A 21,784-nucleotide genomic window follows, 5' to 3' on the forward strand; every position below is an offset into this window, starting at 1 on the left:
ATGGTCCGTGGAGGTGTAAGCCTCAAAAAGCACCTCCAGGGTTCTGCTTTCACCAAAAACACGGAAGGAATTTCCTAGAAATGGTGAGGATGGAATTATGGAAAAAATCCTTTTCAGACCTTTATATGCTCAATCATTGCCAGACAGGGTGCTAAACATGGGAGATATAATAGGAGCATGGCCCTGACCCTCTTGCTCAGAGAAGTGCATCAGCTGTCCTGTACAGGAAATGTGAAATGAATCATGCAATAAATATAAAAAGGACACAGTGGGTGGGCAAAGGAGTGGTCATCTCTGTGATTCTAATAAAGTGAATTCACAGCAATCATGTAGGGTTGTTCAGTGAGATAGCAAACTCTCCCATGAAAAGGTGAAGCAGAACCTGAATGAACAGATAAACAGGAGTCAAGGCACAAGAAAAGGGGTTTTGAAGACGCAATCAGTTCACAGCAGTCCTAAGACGTGAATGATCTGGTAAGTGTTCTCCATCTTTAATATCTAGGATACGAATTTCACAAAGCAGAACTGCTGCTCTACGTCGTCGTCGCTAAGTTAACTCCCCCCTCCCCCTCTCCCCATCGCCACCCCTCTAACAGATACATCAGGTGAGCAGGGCTCAATTATTCGAATTAAATGTGTGACCTGGAGCAACTCCCCTCACTACTCAGAGCCTCAGTGTCTTTGCCTGAGAAGTAAGGAACCCTGTCCACTCTAGTCCATTTCTGCTCTGAACTGCGAATAGTACAAGAAACCAGAAAGGAAACTCCAGAGAAACAAAAGTGAAAGTGCCCAAAGGAAATACAATAGAAAACAAAAGCACAAAATTCTATATCTCACTGAAAAATGTGGCAGAGTTCCAAAATACTTTTTTTCAGCAGCCCGTGAACACGAGACTTGGGAGAGAATGAACTATCACGCCCTCTGTGAATGACATGAGTGTAACGCGAATCCACCTTGCTCCATGCAACCGTCTTCTTAAACAATGCTCCCTGACCCTGAACGACCATTTATTAAGATTTTCTTTCTGAATAAGTCAATCCACGAGGAAAGGTCGGTCCCATCCTGACAAACCCCTCGGAACACCACACAAGGGTGTGTTCCGCTTCGGGATGAGAGGGAAAAGAGGGTAAAGAAAAGAGAGGAAGGAAAGATTCGAACTGATAATTAGATTCTGCCTAGTGTTGCCACGCGGTTGTCATGCACAACAGCAGGGAAGCAAACTATTTTAAAACTTGGGAAATACGGTAGCCTTTAAATTTGATCGTTTCTTCCCTCATGTTAGTGAGACTTCTCTGCACCTAACCCAGAAAGCTACACCCGCTTGGGAGGGAGAGCACGAGCTCTGGGGTGGACCAGCAAGTGGAGGCGGCCAGAATGGACCAAGCTGACAGCTTCGCAGAGCGTTGGCTGCGGGTGTGGGACCGCAACCCGCGACCGCCACGGCTAGAGGGGGTCGATCTGGACCAACTGGTGGCAGAGGGCTCCCTAGGTAGGAGGATGCTCCGGGTCCGCCCTGGGAGCCTCCCTTCTCCGAGCAGAAGGAAGGGCGCTCAATCGCGCGCACATGCAAACACATACACAAACACACACATCCTTCCCGTGGAGTTGTGTCTCGTCTCCCTTTTGTTTTTCTCCCTTCCCGGTCAAGAGACCCGGAAGTTTTTTTTTTTTTTTTTTTTAATCCAGTCTCTCTCTCTTTTCCAACCCCCACCCCCCCCTCATCTATCACATGGCAGAGATAGAATAAAAACAGAAAAATGGCGACGGTCACGTTGTGGCGAGCACGTTGTATCCTTGCTGCGTCATTAGATAATCCTCATGCAAATAGCGGGAAGAACAAAGGAAGGGAGGGGGGGTCCAGGACCCCCCCGGGGGCGCAGGTGGGTGTGGGGGCGGCGTGCCGGGCGCGGGGGCGGCGGGGCGCGCGCCGAGCCGGGCGCCGGCGGGAGACGTGCGGCCGAGCGGGGCTCAGTGCGCCGAGTGTCTACGTCCGTGTGCGCGCCCCTGCGGCGCGGTGGAGCGCTGGCCGGGCCACCCCTGGCCGGGTCTCGTAGCACCGGAGCCCGCCCGAGGGCACGGGAAGCCGGGAGGCGAGGAGAGCGGTTCCGGCGAGGCCCGCCGCGACGCGCGCACCCTCACACGCACACGCCGCCGCGGGGCTCGGCCGGCTCGGCTGCCGCGCGGGGGGCGGGCCAGGCGGCGGCGGCGGCTGGGGCTGAGGGCGCGCCGCTGCCCGGCGCCCGCCCTGCAGCCTCCGCGGGGGACTGCACGCAGCTCGCCACCTCGGGGTAGGCGGCGGGGCGCCGGGGCGGAGGCTCGGGGCGGCCTGGGACCCCGCACGCACTTGGAGGGTGTTGCTGGGCTGGTTTTGTTGTGGTTGGGATGTTTTTGTTGTTGTTTTTTTTTCTTTCCCTGCGGGGCTGGGGGGCGACCTCGCCCATCGGCATTTCCGCGGTTTCCCTCTGGCCCTCGCTGGGGTGTCAGTAGCCGCGCAGGTTGAACGAGGACGCGGGCAGACCCCCGGTGTCCCGCTCCGGCCCCCTGGCGGGGCAGTGGCGCGGAGGGGCGGGGCGGGTGTGTGTAAATGTTGCGCACTCGCTTTTCCCCCACCCCCGCCTGCTTCCAGGCAGCTGGCGTGGGTCCTTTGCTGTCCGGCGGCGACTGTAAATAGAGCCTGGATGTTGTTTACATGAAGGATCCGGCGGGAGGAGTCTGCGAGGAGGAGGCGGAGGAGGAGGAGGAGGGAGGGAGGAGAGAGGAAGACCGGAGTCCCCGCGGCGGCGGTCCGGGGCGAGGGTGAGCCCCGCGCGGCGCGGGCACCGGTCGCTACCACGAGGCCGGGACGCCGGACCCCGGGGTAGGAGGGAGAATGGGCGCGGGGCCGGGAGATGGGGGGGGGGGTCTGTCTGAGTGGCATTTTTAGCTTACAACCTGCCACGCAGATTCTCCGGGGCGAGAGGGGAGGGGTGTGCGGGGAGGGCGGGGAAGCCTTGATTTCTCCGCACGTTCGTGCTCGCATCCCTGATCTTTTCCCGCTTCCTCTCGGGGCTCACCTGTTTATTTCCATCAACCGGAGCTTGCAGTTGTTTTTTGTGTGTGTAGGCATGAGAGTCTGTTCCTTTTATTAGAAGCATTATTGGGGAAGGAGGGGTGCGTGGCTGTAATTTACGCCGGTCTCGGTCGCTTTTCAAGAAGGGGGAGGGGAGTTGGCGAAGATCGCGTGCTCCCGGCCGTAGCTGACCCCAGGGCGTCACCTCTGCCTTACCCTCTTCCGAAGACTCTTCTCCCTCACTCAGCTACCCGCAGGCCAGCTGCCACCTTCTTGGAGAAGGACCACACCTGTGCTAATTCCTCGCTTTGGAGGAGAGGTGAGCTGAGAAACCGACCAGCTTTCCCAAAGCTGTTCACCAGCCCTCCCGTCCCAGAATTGGCCAGAAAGTGCTGCTTTCACCTGCCGATTGCGCTGGCCACATCCATTCCCCCCACCCACCCCTGCAAGTTGTCTACAGATGTATTGGGATTTTTTTCTTGCCTCTGGACCTGCAGCTCACAACCAGCAACTAACGGCTGGGTTTAGACAGAAAGAAGTGATCTCCTTGGGTTTAGTGTGCGTTCTTCGTTCTCCAGGGGGTCTTACGATGGAATCTGCCCCCTCTATTCTCTCGCTAAGAGCTTAGTCCAGAATCTGGCCTGAGTAACCAGTTTCTGGCTCTCTTTCTCTGGGCCCCACCCTGGCCCCTCTTGGTTCTCCGGAGCCAAATACGCCTCCCAAGCAGAAGGCACACCCTGCCCTAAATCTAACCATTCCAAAAGGGAGGAGGAAAGAGTGGAAGAGAAGGGACCCAGGGGTCTTCTTTCTGTCCTGAGTATCCCCAACAGCAGTTTCCTCTTCAAGCCGCCTGCATTTATAATCTCTATTCTTATCAGCTGCTCCCCATTTTTGCCTCTAGTCCTGCAATAGATATTTAGGTGGGGATGGGGGTGTGGAAAAAGAGATGTCACCCGTTTTCCCTGGTGTGAGACATTTTCATTCTCAGTCTTTCCATTTTTGAGATGCTTAACAATTAAAATATGTAAATATGTTTGCACGCTTATTTGAACTTGTGTTCTTGCTGGCTAATGAATAGCTGGGACTCGGAAAGGAGGGGGAGAAAGCGACGAGAGGTGCACATTCTCCCTAAGGTCCCCGTTATGAGCATCCCCCAGAGCTGCTGGAGGAGACCCTTCAATGAAAGCCAGCAGTCTCCCTTCCATGACATCACCACCTAAGCCCTTCCAACTTTAGCTTCAGAACAGGAAGAAGGCTCAAAATAGAACTACCTTAGGAATCCAGCTCCTTTTAGAAGATCAACTTTTAAGTCAGCTGCAGGAGAAACTGAACTTTGACACTCGGAGAGAAAGCTGCAGTGTTTGTAATTGGTTCCTTTGGGGAAGGGTCGGGCAATACTTTCCATGTGTATTCAAAAAAGCTTTTCCCAAGATAAGTTGAGTACCTAAGCCGATGAATGATTAATTGAATAGTTTGAGATTCGTTTATTGAATTATTCATGTGTTTCACCATGTCAACAGTAACAAGTACTTTTTGGAATAAATTAAAGAGGGGCTTCTAGAATGTGGGGAAGGAAATGGCAACCCACTCCAGTATTCTTGCCCGGAAAATCCCATGGACTGACGAGCCTGGTAGGCTACAGTCCGTGAGGTCGCAGAGAGTCGGACACGACTGAGCGACTTCACTTCACTTCTAGAATGTGTTTTAGGGATTTTGCTGGAGAGAGAGGAGGTTGGTGGGGGGTAGGAGGGAACACTTGAAGACAAGGAATCTGAGGATGCAGTGACAGCTGGGGTAAGTATGGAAGTTGAGAGGCTTACTATAAACAAGGCCTGTAACTTTTACAGGGTGACTAATATCCTGGACAAAGAAATAACATGGCAGGATTTTCCACCTTTACCTTGAAAGTTAACTTGGTATCTTTGAATCATGATGTTTCCATTTTTATTTTTCCCTGAATTCTCAGAGCTGAAAGAGTTGTTCATTCTTTAGAAAGGGTTTCTTAATAAGTGATCATCACTGAAGCATTAACAACTTAAAGATTAGGAGGGCAGAAAATACCTGGTGTCATTTGAGTAACCTGTGAGTGCTGTAGAATGACTTGCTGGGTGAAGGGTTCTGATTTTTAAAAATCCAGATGACAGGCTCTCCTGTACCTGTATCAGTGCAGTAGCCACTAGCTACGTGTGGCTGTCAAGCGCCTGGAATTTGGCTAGGATGATAAGGAACTGATTTTTAAATTAAAAATTGGTGTTCAGTTTTTGGAAAAGTTCATTATGTTTGGAAGTTGGGTGTATGTGTCTACTTTTTAAGCTGTGAATTTTATGAAATCTACAGATTATTTCTGATGAAATTTTATTGTTTGAATTGAGATGTGTTAAGTGTAAATATGCCCTGGATTTCAAAGACTTAGTACAAAAAAGTAAAATGTCTCATTAATGTTTATATTGATTACATGGTCCAATGAAAATATTTTGGGTGTATTGTGTTAAGAGAATATGTTGTTAATGTCATTTAACCTGTTTATAATTTAGTTTTTTTTTTTTTTTAAATGTGACTACTGGAGTATCTAAGATTGCAAACATGACTTGCTTTTTGCTTATCTGGGATAGCACTGGTCTATAATATCACTCCTTTTTTCCTTGGGTTTAATTTCCAAGGAGGTGACTGCAGGAAATACAGTTATTTCATATTTGTCAACCATTTACTTTGCCCTGCTATTTTCCATGTGGATTTGGGGACCCACAAGAGTTACTATTACAGTACAATAGAGTATTATACAGTACAAGTACAGTATAATAGTGTCGGCCCTGCAGATTTCTCTGCTGGAGGAATGCCCCGCTTAGGAAGGTCAGTAAAAATGTCCAGGGTATTGGAAGGGCTAGCTAGGGGTATCATGAGAAAATTTAGAGACCCACATATCTGGCCGGAACTGCTTTTGTAAAAGCTTTCTGGGAATACCAAACTATACCAGAGAAGAGTGTGTGGCGCTTGGTGCTACAGTTGTGACACCTGGTGACATCTTAGTGATGCCACACACTTTTTAAAATTTTCTTTCTCTTTCTTTAGAGAATTTTCTCTTTAAAATTTTCTCTTTCTCTTTCACTTTCTGCCCCCACATCATAGCTCCACTGGTGGGAGTTGCTGACCCCTTTCCTCAAAATGGGGAATGGAATTCCTGAATGGAATGTTGATATCTTTGGAGTTTGGTTTTATCTGTTGAGGTTCAGTAAAGACACTAGAAGGGACTTGGGCATTTAGTACTATCCCCTCATTTTACAGATGACAAACTATCAAGTACTTTGCCTGTTGACATATAGACCGAGGAATTCAATGTATACTTTTGTTGATAATTTATTTAGAGAATCCCTGAGAAATGAAGGAGTTTGTCTGTGAATCAGTCAAGTATTTGTTGAGCTTGCACTTTGTGGGAAGGACTGTGATTAATTTTGTGAAGGGACATGAAGAGAACAGTCTCTGACTTCAGGAACAAGACTGTAGACTTGAGGAAATCAGATGTAAACAGAACCAAAGTAAATCACAGTTTAAGATCCAGCACGTCATAATGAGGGCAGTACCTCTGTGTTACAAGTAGAAACGCGTTCCTTTTCCATCTGTTACAAGTAGAAATGTGTTCCTTTTCCAGATGTAGGAATAGAAGCTCTGAGTGGTGGACTCTGCAGAAGAGAGGAGTGTGCTTGTGTTTCTGCACCAGCCCAAGGCTCTAGAAATGGAGGTCAGTGCATGCCTTTGGTATGGCCCCCTTCAGCTGTCAATTATGGGAATTTGAGAAGTAAGACCCAGCATTTCTAAATGGCAGTGCTGAGGAAATCACAGATTAATAGAAGATGACCAGAGTTTTTTGAGGTGGTTAGCTAGGGGTGGATCATTTTGAAATTAGCTGGTATATTTCTAACTGGTTATTCTAAAAGAATATGATAACAAAGGTGAAATGAAGTAAAGCTGACTTGTGAACAGACTGTGAAATCCCAAATCTGGGGCAAAAATTAAATCTCAAGCAAAATCCAAAAGTGAATTAAGTTGACAGTTGGACTACAAGTGTGTATGCTGAGTTCATGTGTAAAGGGGAAAGGCCCATGGAATAGAATACTATATTCTATCAAATATTAAGCAGGATGGTCCAGCTGCTTATAGATTCTTAGTCTCCTGGGAGCTTTGGGGGCTAAAGTCCCCATCATTTTGTTCCTCTTTCTGTCTCAACATTACCGAATATAGACCTTCTGTGTTAGCTTTTGCTGAGGTTATGGAGCATGACTGTTTGGAGTCCAGTGCTTGGAATGGGTAAAACAATGTCACCCCCTCTGTAATTAGTCTCAGTTAATGCTTCTCTGTGAGAATTGGGGCTGACTTGGCACCAGGCAGTTGTCCTTGGCTTTTCCTTGACGTTTTAGCTGATTTATTTCTCCTAAAGAAAGAAGAAAATGTGTAACCTCCTCATTCCAGGTTTCCTACTAATCTTGACACCAGTTAAGTTTTTAAACACTCTTAACAGCAAAACTTTGCCGTGAAATGCAAATATACGTCCTCTGTGCTCCTGACAAAGCAGTAGTTGACATTTGGCATCTTCTGTTGACGGTACATTTTTACATCTTGACAGTTTGGTCAAATTTGCACATTTTGTAATGTCACCAAGTTGGATGGTAGTTTTCAAGTTGGGGAAGGAAAAAAAATCACACTTCAGTAAAAGACAGGTGGATTTAAATTAAACAACCTATTTGAACTATTTTAGTTTTTAAGTATTGTCAAATATTTTGCATGCTAGCAGCTCATTTCATGGTACCGTCACTTATTTAATATATAATCAGATACTTAATTGTTCAAAACCATTGTATTTTCCTTTTCATTCCGTTGATATGAGACATGGCAAATTTTTTGTGTTCCACAAGGTCTAAAACCACATTTTTAGTATACTAGTTTGTCAGTAGTACTTTCTATATGATAATGGTGCATGCATCATGAAGAAATTGTTCTCAGTTGTATCCTTTTCATCATAGAAGAACTTGAGTTTAAAACCAGGTTGATTTTGGGGGGAAAGCATTTTACTCTTTCTCCCTCTTACTGTGCAGTGTACTTTTGTACTATAACATGAGCACCTGCCGTCACTTGCTTTAAAATTAAAATAATTCAGTTTTTTTAAAAGTATCTACTGACAAATTATTTTGGTAGATTTAGTTTTTTAAAATGCACATGTAGAAGAAATAACTTCGAAGAGAAATAAAACATTTTAAGTGTTTATTAGTATTTATAAAATATAATTTTGAAAACCTATACTTTTGCTTCCTTGAAACTGCTTTAGAATTATTCTGAGAAAATATTAATGATTCACAGTATAATGGCAGTTTGCTTTTTATTATTATTTGGTCACTTGGCTCCCTGCTGTATCCCTGCCCCTTCCACCCAATTTAGGTAAAAAAGAAATGAGAGGAAAAAGAAGGAAATAAAGGAAATACTCTTTACTTTTTGTACCAGAAATCTTTAGTTGTCTGATTTTTGGTCATGGCTAATAGAGTGAATTTCAGCTTTGCAGTACATTATAGACTTTTAAGTTAATACTTGACTTCATATTTAGACGTTCAATTGCCCTACCACTCAGTGTTTGCAAAGAATGGTCCAATAACTACTAAGTATATCAGAGTTATTTGTTCCCATCTTTACCTACCCTCCAGTATCTCAGAGGACGTATTCTTGTTTTCCAAAGCTGACAGAACCAGAACTGTGGCTGGGAAATGTTAGCTGGTAATCTTTTTATCTTCTTTGATGTATCAGCTATCTAAAATTTTATTCTCAAATAATCACAATATCTTTGTTCACATAACAGATGTTTATAATTTGGGTGAAAATGTGCAGCTATTTCCAGTAACCTTAGGTTAAGGGAATCCAGTTTTTTTTTAATCTTCGTTGCCCTCTCCTGTTTCAACTCTGTATTGCGTCAGTTGGCTAAGACCTAGGCAATGACTTCTATAACTTTTAGATATTTCTGCACTTTAGAGAGTTGTTTTAATTTGTATACAGGTGGATTATTTCATTGGATATTCCTTTTCTGAATATATAGTCAGTTTCATAGTGTATAAAGTTAACAGTTGAGCTGGCTCACTGTACTCTACTATTTTCTGACCTCTGCTGATCTAGAGTTGATTCATCTCTTTGACTTATTTGAAGTACAGTGCTGATATCTAATTTGCATATAATGGAGTCTTTGAAACCGAGCAAATGCCTAATTGAAAACAAAATTATTTTTCAAATATCTGTCAAGTTCCAGTCAAAGTGAAATAACTTGAGAACTTAATGACTGACATAGAAAAAAAAAATGAGTGAATCATGGCTTTAATAAGTTGACTATTCTGAAGCTTGAATTCCAGTTTCAGAATCTTTTTATACTTTTCATTAAAAAAGTACATCATCCCTGAAGATGACTTCAGGGTACATCTTAAAGGTAACAGGTAGTTTCAAAGCAAGTGATGTGTATATGTTGGTTTTTTCAGAAGGCATGCCAAAGGTTGTTAACAATCTTTCTCACCATAACTGTAGAATTGACATTAACTATAGTGAAAAACACCCCGTAGGTGTGATATAAATATGTAATCATCATTAGTGTCATCAGTTTGAGTACATTCTTAGCACTCAAAGCAAGAACAATGTCTTTTTTTTTTTTTTTTGACTAATGTGTATTTCTTCTTAAATCATAAAACTCCCACAAGCTCCTGCTTCATGACCTGAGACACTGAGAAGACTAAAAATTTTAACCTGAAAGCAGATGTTTCCAGAATCTTTCTGTTTGCATAAATTGTATAAACTGAACAACCACTTGATGGGGTTGACTGGCTGGGTTAGGGCAGAGAAAAGAGCAGTAGGTTTCATCGTTTGACATGGATTTGAACTCAGGTTCAGTGTAACCAGTGGTGTGATCAGGTAAATCACCTAACCTCTCTTCAGTTTTCGGGGTTTATTTTTTTTTCCGGCTTTCCTGCACAGCATGTGAGGTCTTAAGTTTCCTGACCGAGCATCGAACCTGTGCGCCCTGCAATGAAAGCACTGATTCTTAACTACTTGACTGCTAGGGAAGTCCCTAACCTCTCTTAGGTTTTTATTCTCTTTCTGTAAAATGGTCTAATGATGTCTAACCTATTCCAGAATCCTTTTGTGATCAATTAATGAGTGATTCATTGACAATCCCATAGGGTTCTTGTGAAAACCAAAGCAGAATGCACATAGAAAATTATTGCATGTAGGTAGATGTGAAGTATTATTGCCATGTTTGATTATGAGCACTTTGAGCGTAGGGACTGTTTCTTATTTACCTTCAATTCCTGGACATCCAGAAGATGTCTTGGAACACAGTAGACCTTCAGTAAATATTTACTGCATGAATGATTGAGGTCAGGAAGATGGAATCAGTGAATCCCTGCTCAGTAGAGGCAACATTGTCAAATAGAGCCAGAAAGCTTGTTTGATGTATTCGTGGTTGTTCATCATTAATATGTATAAAGCACCTGTTCATCATTCGTCTTACTATAATTCAGCCGGCCCTTTTACTGTTTCAGCCTCACCAGTTACTGGGCTGTGACCCTGTTTTTCCTTCTGCTTCGCCACCTTCCAGAAGGGGATCTTTCAGTGCTTCAGTCCCTGGGGAGCCGTCTGAGGGAGTCCGCCGGAAAGGACGCCGGCGGCGCGGTGACTGACAGGCTGCCCTGGCTCAGTTATCACAGTGCTGATGCTGTCCGTTCTAAAGGTACAGTACTGTGATAACTGAAGGATGGCAGCCATCTTGCCTCCCGTCAGAAGAGCCGCGTCGCGCCCGGAAGGAAGACCGAAGTCGAGAGGTGGCGAGTCAAACAGTGGCGGGACCCAGGAACCCGCCCACCCTGTACCCGCACGGCTCCTTCCCTAGAGCCCAGGGACTGTTACTCCGTCTGTCTTGGCCTTGTTTTGTGAGACGAGGCCAAGGAGGAGTTGGGTGGTAGTCTGTCGTGTTGTACTGACTGGACATAATATAAGATCTGTGGCACGTTTGAGAGACTGATGCTAGGTAAGTGCTGAGTGTGGATTAGTATCTCTGGAGTGCTATTCCGAGACATCTGTGCCACTTTCATAAACATAAAAAGTTACCTAATTAAAATAGCTTGATGCTGTCAGTATTGGATGTTCAAAATGAAATTCAGCTTAAACAGGGAGAAAAAAGTCCTACATGTTGAACGGTATTCACATTATAGCATGAATAAAATTCCATCTTTGTCTTCAACGAATTTTTAAGATCTAGTCTAATTCAAAAAATGCTATTGAATGCCCCTGTTATTGCTGCTCTCACCTTTGCGAGGGCATGTGTGTTCAGTCACGCCTGACTTTCTGCGACCCTTTGGACTGTAGCCCGCCAGGCTCCTCTGACCATGGAATTTTCCAGGCAAAAGTACTGGAGTTGCCATTCCCTACTCCAGAGGAATCTTCCTGACCCAGGGATCAAACTCCTGTCTCCTGCCAAACTCTTGGATTGTCAGGCGGATCCTTTACCACAGAGCCACCTGGGAAGCCCCTGCTGTCATCTTTACATGAAAATGTAAATAATTTTACTTACATCAAATAATTAGGGAGTACTCTGCAATGTCATCTAAAACATATGTCAGTTTCAGAGCTGTGAAGGTCTAAATATCAGCCCAGCATCAGGTGTGCACAAAAGGCTAGGAAATTTAACAGCACACATCTTCAGCCTGGATCCTTGAGTACTTCTGGGGCTAGAGGTGGGGTTATTGGAGAACCCAGATTTTCCCGCATCCCTCCTCCCTGAAGACTCCCAAGGAGGCTTTACACGTGCAACAGCAGCAGACAAGGATCAGGGTACACGACCTGATTATGTGTTACATCATAGTCTGTTGCAAGGCTCAGGTAACTGTGCAGTTTAGCCTCAGTGTGCTAAACAGAAACCTCTTAATATCTTCCTAGGCGCACATCTGTACCTGTTAACCTTCCCTCTCCATGGATAACTGACTAGTGTGGAAACCAAAGTAGTGGGCAAAGAGAATAGAGTCTGCTGAGGTTAAGACGTGGCAGGTCGAGAAGAGCCAGGGAAGGAAAAACTATATATGTGACCCTTTAATGTACAGAAACTACCCATATGCAACATAGCCAAGTTGATGTCTTAAGCCTGTTTTATTATCAAGTCCTTCAGTGGGACAGAGTCCAGAAGAAAGGTGACTGGGAGTGAGTAGAGAGGTTAAGTGTTGCCTCCTGGCCAAAGAGCTTCCATTTCCTGCCCATCCTATAGTCAGACATTCCTGGGTACCATGCTCCTTTGCTGGTCCACACAGTCCTCTGACCCTCCTCTTCCCCACCCAAAGGGGCTATTCTTGGAGGAACCCCTTGAGCCACACCTGCTTCACCCTGAATTGCTTTCCATGTGGCATTGACCACTGTATGACCCATGACCTCCACATGTCTGCATACACTCAGGGTGTCTTCAAACCACACTGACTGGTTTTGATTAGTTACAGGGAGGGACAGTTCTGCCCGATGGTGTGTTATAATACTACCAGTTCTGAAATTCCTTGGAGTGTCCTGCTCCCTTAAACAGAAAAGGAATTTCTGACAGAAACCCTGGAAGAACTTCTAAGAAAGGAAAGTTCTGGGATTGGTGAATTCTCAAGTAACAAAGCACTCCTAATTTTTAGTGTTATAGCAGGTGGAAAAAAGTGCTTCAGGGAGTGATGTGTTGTGCAATCATTGGCCTTAGTGGGGATTTCACCACCTTCCTTGATCTTCCTGTTTTCCCATTACTGGTTTTAGAAAAATTCAGATTTTATACTTAGCGGACCTTGACCCCAGGCTCCACACCCGTGGGCTGCTACAGAGCTGAGTGTTGGGTGTAGTTTGGAATCCTGCATTTCCACAGACTGAACCTTACTGGGTCCTATTTCCTGTCAACAGGAAAGCCTGAGCTTAGCCTGAGATGTGAACTACAGAGGGCCTACCCGAGAAGTCCTTGCCATTTAGGGGCAGTTCATAGATGTAGGGTGTTCCCAACAGATTAGGTGAGAAGTGATACAAGAGAAATCTGATGGTGTTTTTCTGCTGCTTTCTTTAAAACGCATACAAAGTGTGTTTGGTTGGTGTTTTCATTGTATTCCTCAGTTTAGGTGTGTGAGAATGGGAACACTGGAATTACGCATAGAAATACCAAGTGATGCAGCATTTCTGCTTCCGGTTATGCACCCAAGTGGACGGAATCAGATGTTTTTGCGCCTGTGTTCACAGCAGCATCATTCTCAATAGCCAAAAGGTAGAAGCAACCCAAGTGTTTGTTGACGAACATATGGATAAGTAAAATGTATGTATGTACAACAGAATATTATTCAGTGTTATTAAGAAGGAGGTTCTGACACTTAAAACATGGGTGAATCTTGATGGTAGCTACATGAAATGAGCCAGACCCAAAAGGACAAATAGGGTATGACTCTTCTTATGTGAGATTCCAAGAGCAGTCAGATTCATAAAGCCAGAGAAATGATGGTTGCCTAGGGCTGGAGGAAGGGGCAAATGGGAAATTTATGTTTAACGGAGTTATTGGGGGAAATGAAATCCTGAGATGAACGGTGGTGGTTGCACAATGTGAATGCACTTAATACTACAGAACTGTACACTTAAAAATGGCTAAAATGGTAAATTTTATATCTGTTTTACCACCACAAAAAAAAAAAAGGTAATACCACTGTTGCAGCCAATGACAGGACTGAGTTGATTGCTTTCTTTAGACAGTCTTCAGTGTGAAGATAATTGCTGTTTCAAATAAGCAATTAAAATGTAATTCCCATGTCTATGCATTTAAAGTTCTCTAATCTATAGACTGTTAGACATATTTCCAGAGTTTCTGACATAGCATAGCTTTAAAATTTTGTAAAATAGAAAAGGAAGTGTAATAACAGAGTGCTAAAAGCAGAGTGGGAAAAAGGCCTCAGCAAGCAGGCAGATGAGGGTGCATCCCTTGCTGGCTTTTATGTCTTTTCTGGTGAAATTGGGCAACTCACCAGACCTTTTCTTTTTTCTCTTTTTTACTTTTAAAATATATTTATTGAAATAAAATTCATATGCCATAAAATCCACCATTTTAAAGTGTATAGTGAAGTGGTTTTTAGTATATTCATAAATTCATACACCCATTGTCTCTGTCTACTTCCAGATCACTTTTAAAAAATTAATTACAGTAGGATAATTATAATATTGTGATGGTTTTTGCCATACATCAACATGAATTGGTCATAGGTATACATGTGTCACCTCCCTGCCATCGTTAACCCCTTCCAGTTTCCTCCCCACTCTATCCCTCTGGGTTGTCCCAGACCACCAGCTTTGGGTACCCTGCTTCATGCATTGAACTTGGACTAGTCATGTATTTTACATATGTTAATGTACATGTTTCAGTGCTATTCTCTCATCCCACCCTTGCCTTCTCCCCCTAAGTCCAAAAGTCTGTTCTCTACATCTGTCTCTCCTTTATTGCCCTGCCTGTAGGGTCATCAGTACCGTCTTTCTAAATTCCATATATATACATTAATAGACAGTATTTATCTTTCTCTTCTGACCTACTTCACTCTGTACAATAGGCTTCAGGTTCATCTACCGCAGTAGAACTGACTCAGATGCGTTCCTTTTTATAACTTGAGTAATGTTGCATTGTGTGTATGTACCACAACCTATCCACTCATCTGCCAGCGGACGTCCAGGTTGCTTCCATGTCCTGGCTATTGTAAGTAGTGCTGCAGTGAACACTGGGGTACATGGGTCTCTCTAAAGTCTGGTTTCCTCCAGAATTGAAAGAGACACGTGCACCCCAGTGTTCATCGCAGCACTGTTTACAATTGCCAGGACATGGAAGCAACCTAGATGTCCATCGGCAGACGAATTGATAAGAAAGCTGTGGCACATACACACAATGGAATATTACTCAGCCATTAAAAAGAATGCATTTGAATCAGTTCTAATGAGGTGGATGAAACTGGAGCCTATTATACAGAGTGAAGTAAGCCAGAAAGAAAAACACCAGTACAGTATACTAACGCATATATATGGAATTTAGAAAGATGGTAACGATAACCCTGTATGTGAGACAGCAAAAGAGACACAGATGTATTGAACAGTCTTTTGGACTCTGTGGGAGAGGGTGAGGGCGGGATGATATGGGAGAATGGCATTGAAACATGTAAATTATCATATGTGACACGAATTGCCAGTCCAGGTTTGATGCATGAGACAGGATACGCAGGGCTGGTGCACCTGGGATGACCCAGAGGGATGGGATGGGGAGGGAGGTGGGAGAGGGGGTCAGGATGGGGAACACATGTACACCCATGGCGGATTCAAGTCAATGTATGGCAAAACCAATACAATGTTGTAAAATAAAAACAAAAACCTCTGGTTTCCTCAAGGTATACACCCAGCAGTGACACTCACTGGACCTTCCCACACTCCAGTTGCCTCAGTTGTCTGCTGCTTTGGAGTCATGGTAAAGATGAAATTTTATGTGTGTGTTTATAGTTTGTATTGTATGCATTTTGTGTGTGTGTGTGTGTGTGTACATGATTACTTTTGATGACCAAAGCAACATTTAGGCATTATTATTTCTTATTCTCAAAATGTAGAAGTAGTGTCTGAAAAGAATATAGTTAATATTTTAAAATAGAGTTTTAATAAACATCCTAACTGGATTTCTCACTCAGCCCTTCCTACCCTGATTAAAAGGAGCATTCTATAGCTTGCTTTCCATCATGAAAGATTTTTCCTATCTGTAACTATGTGTTTAAATTTGAAAATAAGAGAAGTAAAATCATAAGAGACTAAAAGTAGACAGTAAAACCCTACTCTTAAGTGATTGCATGTGTTATTAGCCCTCAGTAAAAGGCATCATTTGTGGACTGTATCCACCTTCTCAGAAAGCTCTCACTTGGATTCATGCTCTGGAAATCCGATTTTGATGGTAAGAATGGCCTCCACCAGATCCCACGTAGATCCCAGCCCGTGATTATATCATCCAAAGTTGGAGCAGAAAGTTAGCTCTTAACTCTGCCATGCCAATTTCAGATATTTTGCTGTGCCTCATATATTACATTCTGAGCTTCTCTGAATAACCAACCAACTATAAAGGTGCCACACATTTGTCCGTACTATTATTAAACTGACTTCTTCCAAATCGTTTATTGAGGCAGCAAGATTCTTGTGTTATACTTAATGCAGAGTTTTTTTCCCCCTAAAAATTGCTTCCTTATAACACTGCATTCATATTTACAGTTAATCCTCACCAAAGGGTTGATTTTCACCATTACCTGTTAAGAGTCTTTTACTACACAGGTTTTTCATTCAGCATGAACAAGAGTAATAGAGACATCAAAAACCACTTTGTTTTCTTCTTCTATATTCAAAACATGGTGTGAAGATTTCTGTTGGGAGAAAACGCCAAGTACGAGAGTGTGTACCTGGAACATTCTCCACTGGAGTTCCTTATACTTAAATTGGTTGAAGGGGGTTTGTATTGTAATGAATGCCCCTAATGTAATATATGTTTAAACAATTCACATAATTGAAATGGAGTAAAGTAAGCTGATGACACCTTGTTTTATGTGTTTGGACTATTACTGTATTTTTATTTTTCATGAGATTATGAGGAGATGGATAGTGATGCTGAAAAGTGGGAGGCTATAGAGGACAGTTCCAATGTGGTGAGAAATTCATTTTCATTTTCTACCAGTCTGTTTGTAAATGAAATTCCAGACATATTACTTAGATTCCCATTGCTTGCTTTTTCCCCCCACTTTGAGTATCTTTGGACCAGGAATATCTTAGGGTCAGTGGTGCTACCGCCTGGAACACTTTGCTGGGAAGACTTTAGAGGCCGCAACTGGGTTCCACAGAAAAGAAAGTGAAAGTCACTCAGTCGTGTCCGACTCTTTGCAACCCCATCGACTGTATAGTCCGTGGAATTCTCCAGGTCAGAATACTGGAGTGGGTAGCCTTTCACTTCTCCAGGGGATCTTCCCAACCCAGGGATCAAACCCATCTCCCGCATTACAGGCAGATTCTTTTACCAGTTGAGCCACAAGGGAAGCCCAGGAATACTGGAGTGGGTAGCCTATCCCTTCTCCAGTGGATCTTCCTGACCCAGGAATTGAACCAGGGTCTCCTGCATTGCAGGCAGATTCTTCACCAGCTGGGCTATCAGGGAAGCCCCCAGCCCCAGCGTTCCACAGAAAGGGATGCCGTAACCACCAGTGGTCTGCCCTCAGGGTCTGTCAGCGGCACAGACTGAGATGCGGGGGTGCATTGCTGACAGCTTTCCAGCTCCTGCAGTGTTTTTAGTACAGAGGTTTAGAGCCTCTGGGAAGGCAGACATTCTCAAAGTTAGATTGATAGACTAGATTTCTGGGAAGTTATGTCATTGGGAATATAAACACCCTTTATATGGGGAGGGCATCATGGGCATCTAATTAAAATGTCTACTACATAATGTATAGAATTATGTCTAGACATAAATCTTCCCCATTTTTTATCATTCACTGGTTCCTGTAAAATTAATACTATAAAATTTGCCACATTTTAGTAAATGCATGTTAAGCAGTCTTGCATGGTTTATATATCTAGAACTTTGTGTAAGTAATTAGGTCTAATAGGCTAGATGAGGACTTCCTTTTTTTAAAGCTGTCAGGATTATTTGCTTGAGATGAGTCAGTATGTGTTGAATGTGCATATACCAAGGCTCCAGTTTCATCCAAATTCAAATCTTCAAAGTAAAAGAGTTCTCCACGTTTCATATTTGAAGAACCTGAGGAAGCTCACAGAAGATCTTCAGTACACAAAGCTAGTAAGTGGTAGAGTAGGGGTATGAATCTAGAACAAAAAAACTGAGAAACTAAGTTAATAGATTTTAATCCTACCTGCTTTGCTCGAGTGTAGATTAGTAAATGAGCCTTTGAAAAGGAAGCCAGCATATGTCACAGCACCTTCCCCCATCCACTATGTCTGCCTCTGTTACCTTCTTGGCTGTGTACCTATAATTGCCTCTTTAAAATGAAAACTTGATCATGACATGATGTTTTAAATTCCTTCAGTGGCTTCCTCAATGCTGTTGAAATCAAGACTGTTGGCCTTAGCATGCTCTGTTACTGAAGATTCCTATTGGAAGGGAATGCCAAGTATGAGAGTGTGTGCCTGGAACATTCTCAGCTTGAATTCCTTATATATAAATTGGTTTCCACCCACCTCTCTGGTCCCGTGTCTTGTACCCAGTTGACTGGCCCTTCCTCTGTCCAGAGAATCAAGCTTCTTTTCACCTCTGGTACATTTCCTTCTGCCTGAAGCACCCTTACCATTCACTTCACCTGGTTATCTTTGTCCTTTAGTTCAGTTCAGTTCAGTTCAGTCGCTCAGTCATGTCCGACTCTTTGCGACCCCATGAATCGCAGCACGCCAGGCCTCCCTGTCCATCACAAACTCCTGGAGTTTACCCAAACCCATGCCCATTGAGTTGGTGATGCCATTCAGCCACCTCATCCTCTGTCGTCCCCTTCTCCTCCTGCCCCCAATCCCTCCCAGCATCAGGGTCTTTTCCAGTGAGTCAACTCTTCGCATGAGGTGGCCAAAGTACTGGAGTTTCAGCTTCAGCATCAATCCTTCCAGTGAACACCCAGGACTTATCTCCTTTAGGATGGACTGGTTGGATCTCCTTGCAGTCCAAGGGGCCCTCAAGAGTCTTCTCCAACACCACAGTTCAAAAGCATCAATTTTTCGGCGCTCAGCTTTCTTCATAGTCCAACTCTCACATCCTTACATGACTACTGGAAAAACCATAGCCTTGACCAGACGGATCTTTGTTGGCAAAGTAATGTCTCTGCTTTTTAATATGCTGTCTAGGTTGATCATAACTTTCCTTCCAAGGAGTAAGCGTCTTTTAATTTCATGGCTGCAGTCACCATCTGCAGTGATTTTGGAGCCCCAAAAAATAAAGTCTGACACTGTTTCCACTGTCTCCCCATCTATTTCCCATGAGATGATGGGTCTCTGTTAATTCCTCAGAGAACCCTTTCCTGACGGTCCCATCTGTGTCCAGTCCCATGGCATTGTGTGTTTCTTTCAATGTACTTGTTACAGCTGAACTATATAAATGCACGTGTGGGGTATGTGTGTGTGTGTGTAACATGTCATTAGATTGTGAGTTCCTTGAGGGGAGGGACTATAGCTGTATCTATTGCTGTGTTCACAGTGCCTGGCCCAGAACCTGCCATGTGACTCAGTAGAAACCTAACATCGTATGATTTGCCAAGTGGAGTCCTTCCTGTTTTCTAAGAGTGAGTGAGAAGAGTCCACAGCTAAAAAGGTGTTTAAAATCCCCACTTTTCTGTGAACAGAGAACTGCAGCTCTGTGACAAGCGTTTTTCTGTAAAACTTTTTCAAAAGGTGCCATTCGGCAGAAGCAGCTTTCAGATGGCCCTGATCGCTCACACCCATCCCTGTAAAAAGAGGACCAAGAGTGGGAGAGAATGTCATTCAGAGAGCAGAGTTGCCCTTGGAGCTCATCTTTTGTCTGAAGTTTGGTGAGCCACGGGCTGTGCCAGAAAGAGCTCCCCACACCCAGACTCTGCAAAGCTAAGAGGAGTGGGGAGAGGAGGAGGAAAGGAGAGATGCAAACTGGGTGGGACAGGGATGTGAATTTCTTGGACTCCATGGTCAAGGCACGTGAGTCTGTTGTGCCTTGGAAGACTTCTCTGGTGATCCAGTGGTTAAGAATCTGCCTTTCAATGCAAGGGATGTGGGTTTCAGTCCCTTGTCAGGGAACTAGGATCCCACATCTGTGGGGCAACTGACCCTGAGCACCATAACTGGAGAAGCCTGCATGGTGCAACTAGAGAAGGCCCTCACACTGCAATGAAAATCCAGTGCGACCAAAAGAAAGGCAGCTTGGGACTTAAGTCTTCTGGCTAGTGCCCTCCGCCCCCACATCCTATGAGTGGATCCCAGGAGTGAGCCAGGCTGTGGATGGTATCCCAAAGGATAAGCCTCTGGCCACCAAGGTGGGGTGGTCCGTTTGGGAACCATTTTTGAAACTTCTGAGCCCCATTTGATGCAGAGCTTATTGGAAAGATGTCATTTGAGCAGAATCTGCTCTCAGGTTCACTGTCAGTAGTCATGAAAGGAACCAACCAAGAAAGGAAGCTCAAGAAGAGGTGAGGCAGGGGCCTGGGAAGGTAGGGGGATGAGGGAGAGACCACCTGACTCCTCCACCCCACACACTGGAGCTTTAGGCCTCCCCTTAGCTGAAGAAAATTCAGAGCTTTGTACTGAATTTGGAATTAAAATCATCATCAAAATGAAATGCTTGGTGGCTCAACTTGGTAAGAGGTTAATTTGAGGCCCTTACTACTCACGAGGAAGGGGGAGGTTTTCAGAGCACAAAAGTGGAAGATACTGGACATTAAAGTTTCATGTTTTATTCACTGATTTGAAAGTCAAACAGTTAAAATTATTCATTAAAAGAATGAAAGGGCTATAAAGTACCCCTTTAGATAGAAGTTTGCATGTTGATATTTCTTTCCCTAATAAACCTCCTCACTGCCCCTTCTACTGTGTTGAAGGAGTTGGAAATATTAGTTCAGTCCTAACACTTCCAACAGCCTGTTGGCACCCACTCTCTTCTCCAAAAAGCAGAATCCAGTAAGGACATTTCCTGGTAACCCACCTCCTAGCACATTTGCCTGAAGGCGCTGTGCATGAGGATAGATGGAAGTTAACACTGTTACCAGTATGTTAAGAAATTACCCAGTGGTATGAGTCCACATCTTGGACCGTTCTTCTTTGTGCATGATAGACTGACTAAGAATATCTCAGTGCAGAACCAGCTGGCTTAAAAAACAAAAATAAAAACTTGCAGATGCACCTGCCTTTAATCATACCCATCCTACCTAGAGACCAAGTCATAGACTGACAGAGACCTACTTCCTAGTTGTTAGCCCCATCAGTGTACTGTCGAGGATAGGCACCCAGGAGCTCATTTGCTCCACCATTTTTCACAGTGTGGGTTTGAAATCAATTAAATGTGTGTTGACCAGCATTTAAAAAATAAAACAAGAGACTTCCGTAGTTGTTCAGTGGTTAATACTTGGCCTTTCAGTGCTGTGGATACAAGTTTGATCCCTGGTCAGAGAGCTAAGATTCCACATGTCTCCAGAGGCCAAAAAGCACATAACAAGCAATGTAACAAATTCAAGACTTTTAAAATAATCTTTAAAAATTCTTTAAAATTTTTTAAAAATCAATAAATATAAAACAAAATAGAAAATAACAGTGCATAGCTTGTGGTAAAGTAATATTACTTCATGAAACCTTGCAGTTGCCTGCTTCAGTTTGTTTGTGAGTGTGAGGGGGTGTTGTTCCGTCACTAAGTCATGTCTGACTCTTTGCGACCCCATGGACAGTAGCCCACCAGGCTCCTCTATCTATGGAGTTTCCAGGCAAGGATATTGGAGTGAGTTGCTGTTTCCTTCTCTGTGGGATCTTCTCAGACCAGGGATCGAGCCTGAGTCTCCTGCATTGGCAGGCAGATTCTTTACCACTGAGCCACCTGGGAAGCCTTTATGAGTGTGTACTGGGACCCCAATTTTTTTTCTACCTGGGTTTCAGTTCAGTTCATAAATTGTTGGTCAAGGTGTTAGATTCTAGATCATCTCACTATGTATTGCAAATTTT

The 21,784-nt window shown here is 44.0% G+C and overlaps 2 protein-coding genes and 1 pseudogene across 2 annotated transcripts in view; all 3 read left to right on the top strand.

The window, feature by feature from the left end:
* On the top strand, window positions 1-11,313 carry LOC122676786. Its single transcript, XM_043876361.1, has 7 exons — window positions 1-40; window positions 503-605; window positions 1,308-1,506; window positions 1,829-2,288; window positions 3,297-3,368; window positions 6,696-6,785; window positions 10,668-11,313. The coding sequence occupies exons 1-7, from the start codon at window positions 1-3 to the stop codon at window positions 10,811-10,813; spliced, it is 1,110 nt and encodes a 369-aa protein (XP_043732296.1). The 3' UTR covers window positions 10,814-11,313.
* The window catches only part of JAK1 (Janus kinase 1), a 243,689-nt gene continuing 224,648 nt past the window's right edge, over window positions 2,744-21,784 (top strand). The window contains exon 1 of the mRNA XM_043878818.1: window positions 2,744-2,857. The gene's annotated coding sequence lies outside the window, so the exon portion shown is untranslated. The remainder of the gene's footprint in view (window positions 2,858-21,784) is intronic.
* The window catches only part of LOC122676787, a 25,033-nt pseudogene continuing 14,072 nt past the window's right edge, over window positions 10,824-21,784 (top strand).

Source organism: Cervus elaphus, chromosome 20 (genome assembly GCF_910594005.1).
Source record: "Cervus elaphus chromosome 20, mCerEla1.1, whole genome shotgun sequence".
Taxonomy (NCBI): Eukaryota; Metazoa; Chordata; class Mammalia; order Artiodactyla; family Cervidae; genus Cervus; species Cervus elaphus.